At 39.7% G+C, this 14,945-nt stretch overlaps 1 protein-coding gene across 3 annotated transcripts in view; it reads left to right on the top strand.

Moving 5' to 3' along the window:
- Nucleotides 1-2,044: 2,044 nt before the first annotated feature.
- Nucleotides 2,045-14,945, top strand: part of PPEF2 (protein phosphatase with EF-hand domain 2) — a 42,275-nt gene continuing 29,374 nt past the window's right edge. Inside the window, exons 1-3 of one of the 3 annotated variants that reach the window (XM_078446025.2) lie at nt 2,045-2,187; nt 9,284-9,385; nt 13,769-13,903. In XM_078446025.2, coding sequence (XP_078302151.1) covers nt 13,849-13,903 — 55 coding nt within the window. In that variant the 5' untranslated portion in view covers nt 2,045-2,187; nt 9,284-9,385; nt 13,769-13,848. Of the gene's footprint in view, nt 2,188-8,550; nt 9,386-13,768; nt 13,904-14,945 lie in introns of those variants that run through there. The other 2 variants (XM_078446026.2, XM_060654842.3) reach the window with 2 other exon arrangements.

The raw sequence follows: 14,945 nt of genomic DNA, 5'->3' as shown, positions 1-14,945 counted from the left end.
CAATCTCCTAGAGGAGAAAACAGGCAACAACCTCTTTGACCTCAGTCACAGCAACTTCTTACTTGACATGTCTCCAGAGTCAAGGGAAACAAAAGCAAAGATGAACTGTTGGAACCTCATCAAGATAAAAAGCTTCCGCACCGTAAAGGAAACAACAAAACTGAAAGGCAATGACAGAATGGGAGAAGATATTTACAAATGACATATCAGATGAAGGGATAGTATCCAAAATCTATAAAGAACTTAGCAAACTCAACACCAAAAATCCCCAAATAATCCAGTGAAGAAATGGGCAAAAAACATGAATAGACACTTTTCCAAAGAAGACATCCAGATGGCTAACAGACACATAAAAAGATGCTCAACATCACTCATCATCAGGGAAATACAAATGAAAACCGCAGTGAGATACCACCTCACACCTATCAGAATGGCTAACATTAACAACTCAGGCAATGACAGATGTTGGCGTGGATGCAGAGAAAGAGGAACACTTTTGCACTGCTGGTGGGAATGCAAACTGGTGCAGCCATCTGGAAAACAATATGGAGGTTCCTCAAACAATTAAAAATAGAACTACCCTATAATCCAGCAATTGCACCACTGGGTATTTATCCAAAGGATACAAAAATGCTGATTCAAAGGGGCACATGAACTCCAATGTTTATAGCAGCACTACTGACAGTAGCTAAGGTATGGAAAGAGCCCAAATGTCCATCGACAAATGAATGGATAAAGAAGACGTGGTATACATATACAATGGAATATTACTTGGCCATCAAAAAGAATGAAATCTTGCCATTTGCAACAACATGGATGGAATAGAGTATTATGCTAAGCTAAATAAGTCACTCAGAGAAAGAGAAATATCATGATTTCACTCACATGTGGAATTTAAGAAACAAAACAGATGAACATAGGGGAAGGGAAGCAAAAATAATATAAAAATAGAGAGGGAGACAAACCATAAGAGACACTTAAATACAGAGAACAAACAGGGTTGCTGGCGGGGTGTTGGATGGGTGATGTGCTAAATGGGTGATGGGCATTAAGGAAGACACTTGTTGGGATGAGCACTTGGTGTTATGTGTAAGTGACGAATCACTAAGTTCTATTTCTGAAATCATTATTACATTATATGTTAACTAGTTTAGATTTAAATTAAAAAAATAAAGATGTTAGATGATAGATACATAGATTAGATAGATAGATAGATAGATAGATAGATAGATAGATAGATAGATTAAAAAAATAGACTCAAAGAAGCCAAGGCTAGGGGGAAGTTCTGCAATTTGAGTAAGTTCTAGAGACCCAATGTACACCATTGTGCCTATATACTATATTATGGTAACTTAATGATACTGTATTTTACACCTAAAAATTTGTTAAGAGGGTTGAGCTCATATTAAGTGTTCTTGTCACAATAAATTTTTTAAAATGCTGAAAAACATTTTAATAAAAAGTGTTTTTAGAAAATTGACATGGCTTGGCCTGCAGTGGTTGCATAGGAGGTGGAGAGAGTTGATTTTGAAAATATTTTAAGTATACGAGTAACATATACCTCCTATAAAAATTAATCAAACAGTACAAAGTATAATCCTGTACCTGTCTTCCCCAGTTATAGATTGCGCTCTTCTCAGTAGCATTCCCTAGAGATAACTCTCCCTATCTCCCTCTCTGTTCTCTGTCTCTCTCCCTCACTCTCTCTCTCTATATATATAATAAAAAATATATATAATATATAAAATATATAATATATAAATATTATAATATAAATATAAATCTATACTATTTATAAATATATAGTATATAAATATTTATAAAATTTATAAATATATAATAAATATAAACATTAATATATAATATATGAGTATATTATATAAAATATATAATAAAATAGAAATAAAATAAATTAAAAATTATACATAGATGTATAATTACATACATATATATGTATAATTTTTAAATTTATTTTATTTGTTTTTGTAATTTATTTTTTATTACTTTTTTGTTTTAATTTACTTTTTACTTTATTTTATTTACAGTGACAGTTTTATTAGGATACAAATGAACAGTCAAATAGACTGATACTTAGGATGGCAGAGTCTGGAGGAGTCCTGAGCCCAGAGCTTCCATGCCCTCTCCAGGCATGCCACTTACCCAGCATATCAGTATGTTCATTAACTGGTAAGATCTCCAAGCCTCACTGTTGAGAGTTATTATCTAAGGTTTTTGGTTTTTGTTTTTTTCCATAGGCATGCTGGAGTAGCTCATTGGCCACATCATTGAACTTAATCTCTAGTCCCCTTCTCCTCCCTACAGGTTGTGGAGAGTGGGACTGAAAATTCTAACTTCCAGTCATGGGGTTCATTTCTCTGGCAGCCAGACTTTCTGTCGTGAAGCTATCTAGCTGCACTGCCCAGCCCCCCTCCCACCCCCATGAGAAAATTTGCTAGTATAAACTCTGCTATGGTCCAAAGGGACTTGCATGACAAACAGAGACTTAGGAAATCCAAGGGTTTTTGAAGCTCTGTGTCAGGAACCTGGGACAAAATCAAATATGTGTATTTTCACCATACCACCACCTTGGACCTTGGGAGTAGTTGGTACCTGTTGTCTAAGGAACCTAGCCAAAAGTGAGATGGGAAAAATCTCATTTAGCATCCTGTTACATGGTGAAAGTGCAACAGAATTATTTCAGTGTTAGTTTAGATAGAACAAATATGACCTTATTTTTTTCTACTATTAATAACTTTATCTTTTCAATTTAAACAAAAAGAGAAGCAAAAAAAAAATGAACTAATAAATGAACCAGCAAACAATAAAACCCAAATGAAGTTATATCCAGTTTCCCCCATAATTGAAACTATGAAGCACTCGAGAGTCTGTACACTAAGCAGGTGGAGGGACTTGTGCTGGTCTAATAGGGGATGTGCTTGGAGGGCGCAGTTGGGCAGGGCTTGGTGTAATGGCTCCATTCTCCACTAGGGGGCTCTGCTTAGCTTACTGGGGTGGATCAGTGTAGCGCACATGAACGTGAGAGGTGGAAATGGCCTCATCCAGCTCCCTAGTCTCTGGCACAGGAACTTTGTGCTGTCACCAACCTGCAGTCAAGCACTCCTCATTTGTCTCAGGCCTCCGTCCACTCCCCGCCTCTGTCTTGTCCAAGTACAAGCTGTCACCTGCCAGGCAACACCTCCCTCCAGAGTTGCATCTCAGATGGGGTTGTGTTTCAAATCCCCATACTTCAGAGACCAATGTGGCTTCGACCCACACCAACTCTGGGGGAGGATCTCACTGAGCAATGGCCTGGTGCTGGCTTGCCCCAGAAAATGTTCGTGTGATAGCACAGCAGCAGAGATTCAGAGATTATGGCAAATCACAACACACAGCCAGCACTAAGTTTCACCACCCTCTGGTGTCTTTGTCCTAATACCAGCAAATGTGGCTGCGCTCTGGGGTCCACTCGGACTTTTGCCCGTGGGGAGGCCATATGACCTGCACCAAATGCACTCCAAGCAGGGGAACCGTATCTCCCTGTGTGGCACATGGACCCATTAGAACCTGCTGCCTGCTCCTGGGGATTCACCCTCCTTTCTCATCAGAGCACTGCCAGGCACTGGGCTCTGGAACTTCAGACTCTGTGCTCCACTGTTTATAGAATCCTGGTGGTATTGAAACCCTCTCCTTTCTTCCCATCAGTGTTTTGGGGGAACAGATTTCTTGTTCAGTTCCCTGAAAGTGTTTTCACTTTCTCTTTCTCTCCAGCAACTTTTGGGGGAGTGTTTCCCTGCACTCTCTTGATGAGCGCACTCTCCCCCTTTCTCTGTCCTTTCTCTGTGGAAATAGCCCCCTACCCTCCACGGTTTTTCTCTTTCCCTGTTCACCTCTCCACACCATGTGCCTTCTGAGTTCTGTGGCTCAAGTTATGCAGATTGTTGTGTTAATCCTCAGATCAATTTCTGAGGTGTGCAAAATGGTTTGGTGCTAATCTAGTTGCGTTTTAGGGACGAGACAAGCTGAAGATTCCCATGTTGCTCTGCCATCTTGATCGCAATCTCAATGTATATATAGTTTTAATTTTAATTTTTTTAATGTTTATTTGTTTTTGAGAGAGCATGAGCGGGGGAGAGGCAGAGAGAGAGGGACAGAAAGAACCAGGGCTCGAACTCATGAACTGTGAGATCATGACCTGGGCTGAAATCAAGACTCGGTCGCTTAACTGATTGAACCACCCAGGCGCCCCAATGCATATATATTTTTAAATGTAGATTTTATTCATGTCTGGGGAGGCTAACAGATCAGGGGATGATTTGCTACTAGATAGTATGTTACTTACAGTTCCCAAGAAGAAGAGAACACAGCAGGTGCCTACAGGGCCACAGGAAAGAATACCAAGATTGGTCACAGGCAGAGAGAATGGAGAAACTGTGTAAGTAAGAGCCTTTTTGTGGGTTTTGAGGGAAGGAATGTGTGTTCACACAGGGTGAGCAGGTTAGACAGGTCTAGGATTGGCCATTTTGAATAATTTCATCAGCTCTAGGGTATAGGAACTACCCTAAGTTGTCTGGGTAGTGGCTCTGGGTATTGAGAGCAGGGGAATAGTGTTCCTGGGTGTAAAATCTCTTAAAGGCCATGGTTGGGGGATGTGGACTCTGTTATGGGTGGACTGCATATGAAAAGCTAGTTCACAGTCCTTTGCCGTAGGCCAGAATCAGCTGACCCTGGGAAGGGCATTGCCTTGCTTGGGACAGCAAGGTCCCAAGATGTCAAAGTCAATCCAGAAACTAGAAAACATGATTCACAAAACAAATTTTTTTTCAAAATGAGGTTAGATGATATATTTCAGCAACTTGCCATGTTCACATAACAAAACATATGAACATCTTTTCATGACAGAGGATACTGAGCTATATTTTTTTAAATGACTACATAGGATTCCCCTGTAAGAATATACAAAAACTTGGGGCGCCTGGGTGGCGCAGTCGGTTAAGCGTCCGACTTCAGCCAGGTCACGATCTCGCGGTCCGTGAGTTCGAGCCCCGTGTCAGGCTCTGGGCTGATGGCTCGGAGCCTGGAGCCTGTTTCCGATTCTGTGTCTCCCTCTCTCTCTGCCCCTCCCCCGTTCATGCTCTGTCTCTCTCTGTCCCAAAAAAAAAAAAAAAAAAAAAAAAAAAGGTGAAAAAAAAAAGAAAAAAAAGAATATACAAAAACTTGTTTACCCATTCTTCAATTTATGGATTTTCCATAAATTTCCAGTTTTTCCAGTTTCCAGTTTTTCATGATCATAAACAATATGGTAATGAAAGTCCTTATATACTTTTTTATGTGGGTGTATTTGTTTTAATATGAAATTTATTGTCAAATTGGTTTCCATACAACACCCAGTGCTCATCCCAACAGGTGTGTGGGTGTATATTTCTATAGAATACTTAAAAGTGGAATTTCTGGATCAAAGGGTTTACATATTACATTTGTAATGAATTGAAAACAGCATTTCATTACATATTCATTTGTAAATGAATTGAAAACAGCATTTTTCACAGAACTAGAACAAATAATACTAGGATTTTTATAGAATCACAGAAGACCCCAAACAGCCACAGTGATCTTGAGAAAGAAGAACAAAGCTGGAGGTATCACAATTGCAGATTTCAAGATGTACTACAAACCTGCAGTTAACAAAACAGTATGGTGCTGGCACAAAAATAGACACATAGATCAATGGCACAGAATAGAGAGCCCAGAAATAGATACACACTTATTTGGTCAATTAATCTATGACAAAGGAGGTAAGAATATACTAATATACTAATGGGTGGGGCGCCTGGGTGACTCAGAAGTGTCTGACTCAGTTTCGGCTCAGGTCATGATCTCACGGTTTCATGGGTTTAAGCCCCGTGTCAAGCTTTGTGCTGACAGTGCAGAGTCTGCTTGGAATTCTCTCTCTCTCCCTCTCTCTCTACCCCTCCCTTGCTCACACTGTCTCTTTCTCTCTCAAAATAGTAAAACTTAAAAAAAAAAAAAGAATATACTTACAGGGAAAAGACATTCTCTTCCATAAATGGTGCTGGGAAAACTGGACAGCTACATGCAAAAGAATGAAACTGGCCCACTTTTTTTACACCATACACAAAAATAAATTCGAAATGGATTTAAAGACCTTAATGTGAGACCTGAAACTATAAAGATCCTGGAAGACAACGTTGGCAGTAACTGCTTTGACATTGGCCATAGCAACTTTTTTTCTCTAGATCTCTCTCTCAAAGCAAGGGAAACAAAAACAAAAATAAATTATCGGGACCACATCAAAATAAAAATCTGCACAGCAAAGGAAACGATCAACAAAACAAAAAACAACTCACTGAATAGGAGAAGATATTTTCAAATGATATATCTGATAAGGGGTTAACATCCAAAATATAAAAATAACTTCTACAACTCAACACCAAAAAAACAATCCAATTAAAAAATGGGCAGAAGACCTGGGGGACCTAGGTAGCTCAGTTAAGCGTCTGACTCTTGATTTTGGCTCAGGTCATGATCTCACCGTTGTGGGATTGAGCCCTGTGGCCAGCTCCATGATGGGTGTGGACCCTACTTGAGATTCTCTCTCTACCTCTGCCCCATCCCCCACTTGCATTTACTCTCCTCCTCACCCCCCCCCCCATTAAAAAAAAATGGGCAGAAGACCTGAATAGACATTTTTCCAAAAAGGACATCCAGATGGGCAACAGACACATGAAATGATGCTCAGCATCACTAATAATCAGAGAACTGCAAATCAAAACCATAATGAGACATGACCTCACATCTATCAGAATGTCTAAAATCAAAAAGAAGAAATAACAAGCATTGGTGAGAATGTAGAGAAAAAGGAGCCCCTGTACCCTGTTGTTGGGAATGTAAATTGGTACAGCCATGGTGGAAAACATTGTGGAGGTCCCTAAAAAAATAAAAAAATAGAAATACCATATAATCCAATAATTCCACTGTTGGGTATTTACCCAAAAGAAAATGAAAACACTAATTTGTAAAGATATATTTACCCCTGTATTTATTGCAATATTATTGACAATAAACAAGATGTGGGAGCAACCTAAGTGTCTATGGATAGACGAACGGGCAAGGAAGATAAGTGTGTGTGTATATATATATATATATATATATATATATATATATACACATATATGTATATATATATATATATATGACAGAATATTACAGAGCCATAAAAAAAGAATGAGATTGTGCCATTTGAAACAACATAGATGAACCAAAGGTATTGGACTAAGTGGAATAAGTCATATTGAGAAAGACAAATACCATATGATTTCCATCATATATAAAAAAACAAAACAAATAAACAAAAATCAGAATCAGACTATAAATATTGAGAACAAACTGATGGTTGCCAGAGAGGAAAGGTGTGGAAGATGGGCAAAATGGGTAAACGGGAGTAAGAGATGCAGGTTTCTAGTTATGGAATGAATGAGTCATGAAAGGAGGAGGCACAATATAGGGAATATAGTCAACGGTATTGTAATAGTGTTGTATGGGGACAGATGGTAGCAGCACTTGTGGTGAGCACAACGTACAGAGAAGTTGAATCACTATGTTGCACACCTAAAACTAATTTAACATTGTTTGTCAACGGTATTCAGATAAAAAATATTTTTTTTTAATTTTTTTTTTTTTAACATTTATTTATTTTTGAGACAGAGAGAGACAGAGCATGAACGGGGGAGGGGCAGAGAGAGAGGGAGACACAGAATCGGAAGCAGGCTCCAGGCTCTGGGCCATCAGCCCAGAGCCCGACGCGGGCTCGAACTCATGGACCGCAAGATCGTGACCTGAGCCGAAGTCGGACGCTCAACCGACTGAGCCACCCAGGCGCCCCAAAAAATATTTTTAAAAGAATGTACTATTTTCAGCTAAAAATAAATTATTTAAATTCATACTTTAATAAATCACAATTAAAATTCAATCTAGCTTAACTACAACAAAGTGAATTTACATTCCCATCAGTAGTGTATGGAGAGGCTCCTTTTCTCATACTGTCAATAATACAGGATTTTATCAATCTTTTTTTAAGTTTTTTTAATTTTACCTTTATTTTTTAAATTATTTATTTTGAGAGAGAGAGAGATAGTGGGGGAGGGGCAGAGAGGGAGAGAGAGAATCCCAAGCAGGCTCCGTGCTGTCAGCACAGAGCCCAGTGCAGGGCTCCATCCTATGAACTGTGGGATCATGATCAGAGCCAAAATCAAGAGCCAGACACTTAACTGAATAAGCCACTCAGGCACCCCTAGGATTTTATCAGTCTTTTGACTTTTAGCGAATTTGGGGGAAAAAAATGTTAGCAGTCAATCCCTAACAAAAGTGAGTCAATGTGAAAATACCAGTATCAGACAAAAGAGAATTCAAGCCAAAATGGATTTTGGCAGAGTGATATTTTATTTTGATAAACCACCCTATAGCAAGAAAATAAAACATCCATATGCCTTCATGTATTATAATTATATAAATATATAATGGCAATTTTATATGATTCAATATATATTTTACTACAGAGCTACAAAAACTATAATGCAAAGATTCAGAAATACAAGGATAAATTGCTAACTCTGTACTTATCACAGAAATCTTCGAAACATTTTTTTCAAAGATGAGCAGATCGGGAAGAATCCATAAGGATAAAGAGGATTTGAATAGCATAACAACAAGCTTGGCCTACAAAATGGATGCAGATAAACAAAATGTAAATTTCTTTGCAGATTCCAATGGCATAGTTAGTACCTACCAGCATACACATAAGCATCTTAGATTAATTGAAAACGTAAGTTGCCTGGGAATAGTGATTAATATTTCAGTATATTAATAGTTTATGTTACATCCTAAGGAAAGTCAGCAAGAGTAGGAGAAGTAAACAGGAAAAGGCAAGGTGTTTCTATCATGTTTTGTGAACAGAGGAAAGCCAGCCATGAGAAAGAGTGCCTAGTCTCCTGTGGGACTCCCGTGGGACAGCAGAGACCCCTGTGTGCCAGACCTGCTCTGAGCCCCAGGCCCCGTGCTGTCAGAACTCCTCTGTTTCTGGGTTAAGGAGCTCAGGCTACGCAGATGCGGCTTGAGAAACACAGCCTCCTAATCCAGGGGAGTAAGAAGGCTTAGACGTGGGGCCAGGGCGGGAGAAAGCAGAGGAGAGACTGTCTTCAGGAGTGGGGCCTACGTGTGAGGGAGTCACCCTGACTATGCCATCTCTCCCTTCACATCCTCCTCACAGGCCTGATCTGATGGAGGTCAAGAGGTGCCTACTGATGTGAGGTGAGGAGCCCTGAAGGCTTGGCCACGGCTGTGGATGTCACCGCTGCCTTTCTGAGACAAGGTATGCCAGGCTGGGCGTGGGCCTTATCACACTTACAGACCTGGAAGAAACTACATCAGCCAGGGATCCCTCAGCCAACTCAGAAGACAGGATGGGGGGTCACACCTGTGTGTTAAAGAGGTTTCTGCCTCCTTGTGTGTTGTAGTAAAGAATACCAAAGAAGGTAAGAGCTTTCTTTCTCACCTAAAGCACAGAAAGGAGGGCAACAAATGTATGTTCTTACACGGGAAATAATACAGGTTTGATTTGAGGATAGAGGTAAGAGAAAGCCCCTATTATCAACTCACCCAGGGAGGGTATTTGCTATGTGTATTTTGAGGTTCATTTGGGGGAAGATAAACAATTACCAACATTTTTTTTTTTAAATGATAATGTCAAATATGGAGGTGCTAAGGCAAATCCTAGAAGGACAGGGGTCTCACCCATATGATGTACATGTGCTATTTACCTGAGAAGATGGCTCACCGGAGTGATCACCAGCAGGAAAAGTAATTAGTCATTACCAAAAGGTGTGTCAGTTCAACAGTCTGAGTCTACATCAAGCTCATTTTTCATGTTTGGTTTTATGAAGCTTTCCTTTTTTCCCTTGAGAATTATTTTAGTTCTCCTTTCTACTCCTTACTTTTAGAATGTCCTTTACAGGTCTGTAAATGATATCAGTTTCTTCTCTTAAGACAGCCATAGGTAATACCTATTTAGTCAGAACCACTTTTTAATTTCTTTCTTATATGGACATTTTTTTGAAAAATATGATTTCTTGATTTTTAATTATCAAAGTTATAATAGAGTAAGTTAAAAATGAAAGTTTGTCACACAAGCCCATTCTGCAGAGATAATCACTATTAACAATTTGGTGTATGCTATTTGATTGTATACTTACTGATACTTTTTTTATATAGATGAGATCATATTAGGCATGCTATTCTGCAATTTGCTTTTCTTCATGCATTGATGTATCTTGGGGATATTTTCATGCCATTACATACTGATTTGCTGTGTTCTTTGTCATGGCTGAATGCTATTCCATTCCCCTTTTAATGTCCCATGATGTATTTTGTTAATTCTGTGCTGATAAAATATTTAAGGTGCTTATTATTTTGGGGAGAGAGATATTTTAAGAGATTCCGAGAGTGTCGTTTAAAAAGGTTCCTCATCTATGGTTTTTAATGGCAATGACAAACATTTGCAAAGTTCTCTTCACATAAAACCTCATCTTCCCCTTGTCATAACCATGTAATGGAGTTACTACCACCAATTCACAGACAAGAAACAGATGAGATCACGGAGTCCCGTCCTGATATCTGGGTGCTCCCTGTCCCCTTCCACGATATATGAAGGCACATCCTTTTTGTCCTTGATGACCAGAATTAATTATAACTGGATGTGCTGCCTGAGGAGAGCCTTCATTTCTTTCACCCCTGCAGGTTATTTCAAATAGTTTATTGGTCCCTGATAGTTATTCCTCTCTCACTCCATGGCAACATCATACTTCTATCTCAATGGCTTTTTTTTATAGGGTAGGTGATAGACAAAGTTGTCTTATTCTGCCACCATTTTTGAATTTATAAACTCATAAGAAACAAGGTGCCTGAAGGGCAAAAGAGGGATAATTTAATAATAACCATCTTTGACCCAGAAATAATCAGTATCCATCCTATTGGTTTCTGCTTGTCTTGGTCAGCTAGGGGTGCTGGAACAAAATACCACAGGTGAGTGGCTTAAACAACATACATTTATTTATCACAGTTCTGGAGGCTGAGTAGTCCAGGATCAAGATGTCAGCAGATTTGATTTGTGTTGTGTGCTCTCTTCTTGGCTTGCAGATGGCCACCACCTTGCTCACATGACACACACACACACACACACACACACACACACACACACACACAGATCGATCTAATCTTTCTTCCTCTTTTTTTTTTTTTATAAGGACACTAATCCCATCATGTGGTTACCACTCTCATGACCTCACCTAAACCTAATAACCTCCCAAAAGCTCCACCTCCAAATAACATCACACTGGGAGTTAGAAAGTCAATTTGTGAATTTATGGGGGACACATACAGTTTATAACAATGCTGTATTGAGATAGTATGTCTTTTTCTGCTTCCTAAATCTGAGCCAGGGGCATGTTTTTGGTTATTGATATTGTAAAATAAATATATCAGATCCAATCTATCAACATGTATTGAGATTCTACCATATACTGAGAACACTTTAAATACATTATTTATTACTCTCATATATACAGAGGAGAAAACTGAGTCTATGAGAGGTTAAGCGACCAAGGTCTAGTGAGAAGCTGATCTGAAATTCTCACCTGCACCTGTATGCTTCCAAAACAGAAACACTTTAGGACACAACATGGCTCTACAGGCAAGTTACCAATGATCAAAACAAGTTGTAAGTGAGTCACTGGTGGACTCAGTCATTACTGTTACCCCCTTTAGCTCTAAAACTGTGCAAGTTATCTGGAGAAAGTTGGGTTGATTTGGTCATGATGGCTATTCGGTTTGACCCATACTCAGGTTCTGGTTTTATGGTATCTCTTACATCTGGGAATCATTTTGCACACACACACAAAAGAGATCATAGTCTTTTTGTCTTTGATCATTTAGTCAAAGTAAGCTAACCAACACAAGCAAGGTGAGACTTTTCTTTGATTTGCAAGGGAAAAGATAACTTTTTGACAATCCCCAAGACAATAACCTTTAAAAATAGAGGAAGTAGAGTAGGGTAGATGTGAGGTTAGGGGGAAAAATATAGAAATGGAATCCATAGGCACCTGGGTGGCTCAGTCAGTTAAGCGTCTGACTTTGGCTCAGGTCATCATCTCATGGTTTGTGAGTTTGAGCCCTGTGTCGGTCTCTGAGCTGGTAGTGTAGAGCCTGTGTGGGATTCTCTATGTCCCTCTCTCTCTGCCTCTCTCCCACTCATTCTATCTCTCTCAAAAATAAACAGTAAAAAAAAAAAAGTGGAATCCACTCTCAACATTAAGTCAGTACATCTCAGATTGCTTCCTGAAGAAGAGCTAGGAAAAGATTGATCTTTATTGTGTAAAAATGAATGTGCCAATAAATAAATAAATGGTAAAAATAAATAAATTTATTCAATTAATATCTATTGAATCTCTGCCACATGCCAAGCCCACGCTAATTTCTAGATATATAATGATGAATTTGCTCACACACAGCCTTTGCTCTCAAGCAACTGGTAGTTTGATGGTAGAGAGACACAAAATAGGGAAGTATAATATCTTACCGCAGTAATGGAGATGTGAATAGGTTATTCAAGAACTCACAGGAGGGGCCTGTCAAACTGGCTTCCCTAAAGTGATGCCCAAAATGAGCCTTAAGGAATGAGTAAAGTTAGCCAAGTTAGCCAAGAGGAATGGGAGAGGAAGAACATTCCAGGTCAGAACAAAAACACATAGGTCATGGTGGTCAAAGAGCAGTTTGAGGAAAGCAGAGAAGAGAGATGAGGCTTGAGGAGTAGGCTTTTGGGAAGATGAGTTCTGTTTGTGGTACATGGAGTCTGAGGCACCCCAGTGAAAGGTTAGCAGGAAGCTGAATATATGGGGCTGAGGTATATGCATGATCCGTGATGGAGATATAGATTTGAGCAGTAGGAGGTAATAGTTGAATGTGTGAATATTCATTCAATCATCCAGGAAGTATGTTCCAAGTGAGAAGACCTAACGTTTGAGACTAGAATACAAATAAAAATTGATATTTAAAGGATTGACAGTGGAAAGTCAGCTCAAGAAGGAGGAAGAGTAGTCAGAGAGGAAGGAGCAAACGCGAGGGAATCTGGCATCGTGGAAACTCAAGGAGTAGAATTTTGATCAAGGTGGGACTTGTGGAGGCACATGGCTTTGCTATTTGGGCAAAGTAAGGACTAAAAAGACAAAGGCATTAGAGACACCAGCATGAAAAGTTTTGATCAATAGAGAAGATGTAAAAACTGGTTTTAAGAGGGATTAGGCAGAAAATATGTAGTCTACTTAAGAGAAATATGAATGAGAAGAAAAGGGAGGCTGGCTTATAGCTAGAGGGATATAGGAGTCAAAGGATAATGATAATGATGATAATGATGGTGGTGGTGGTTGTGGTGGTGAAGTGCTTTGTGATTATAAGAAAAGAGACTTCAGTACGCTTCTAAATTGAAAAGGAAAAAGCTGGTAGAAAGGCTGGGAACATGGGAGAGATGTGAGATGACACATGGAGGGAATTTGCAGGGGGGAACATCTCATGCGCTGACATCACCGAGGTGGGGAGGGTGCTGTCCTATGATAGTCCCACATTTTTTATGATGTGGGAGATGAGGTCCATAGATTACTTGGTCTATCTGAACTAATACTCTGCCTGAATTCCCTTATTTCAGACTCCCTCTTCCTTTTGTCAGCAAACAATTGCTCCCTCAGACCTGCTGTCTGTGTCCTGCAGAAACCTTGTACATACACTATGGGAAGTGGTACCTCAACCCAACATCATTTTGCTTTCCAGAATGCAGAGAAAGGTATGTGTTTCCCACCTTCCAAACTAGCTGTGAGTATCCCCAAATCTACATTGCATGGGGAGGGGTTTCTCAGAATAGAATAAGGAAACCATTTTATTTCTCCTCAGGCAACCCTTGAAAATCAGCTTCTCCTCCTTGTGACAAGATCACCAGAATGTCAGCTGAATATCTTAGGAGTTGGTGAACTATATTTGACCTGAAGAAATGAGTGTAGTCCACAAGGGTTTATCCCAAATTATACATGTACAAGTGATTGAAATAAAGTTGGGCAAAAAGTAGATGAAAGAGCATTTCAGGTAGAGGGTTCAGTATGTACAAAGATCATGAGCTAGAAAGAAGTGAGGCATGTTTGAGGAACTGAATTGTCTGAAGTGAACAAGATGGAGAACAGCATAACATGAGGCTGCCGAGGCAGGCAAAGCCCAGATCACTCAGGGTCTATAGGATTTTAAATCTTATCTTAAGGGCATGAAGAACCATTGATGAATTCAAAATACGGAGTTCATATTAAGATTTATGTATCAAAAGACCTCTGGCTTCTGTGAAGAAGGAAGGGAGAGAGTAAAAGTAGAAGAAGGAACAGTCTGAAAGCTACTAAAGTCATCTAAGCAAGAGATGCTGCTGCCTTAGTCCCGAGTTATTGGCAGCAGAGATGGAGAGAAGGTGAATTCTAACAATAGTTAGGAGGTGGAACTGACAGGGCCCAACTGAGTAGACGTATGGAGTGAGGGAGAAGGGTGGATCAAAAATGACTTCCAGTTTTCCGGCCAGCAAAACTGGGCAGTCAATAATGCCAATTCCTGACGTAAAGATAGTGGGAGGAGAAGCAACTTTGACTAGAGAGAAGATGGTGAGTTTATGCTGGGGTTGAGGTGGCCGTGAGATATGCAGGTGGAAGGACTGAGTAGGCAGCTGAGTAGGCCGTGAGATATGCAGGTGGAAGGACTGAGTAGGCAGTGGCCGTGAGATATGCAGGTGGAAGGACTGAGTAGGCAGCTCCAAAATCACATCTGGATTTTGGAGGTGAGGTTGGGCTGGAGAG

This window comes from Panthera onca, chromosome B1 (genome assembly GCF_046562875.1).
Source record: "Panthera onca isolate mPanOnc1 chromosome B1, mPanOnc1 haplotype 2, whole genome shotgun sequence".
Lineage (NCBI taxonomy): Eukaryota > Metazoa > Chordata > Mammalia > Carnivora > Felidae > Panthera > Panthera onca.
The sequence above is the reverse complement of the archived record's forward strand: the minus strand, read 5'-3'. Positions and strand labels throughout refer to the sequence as shown.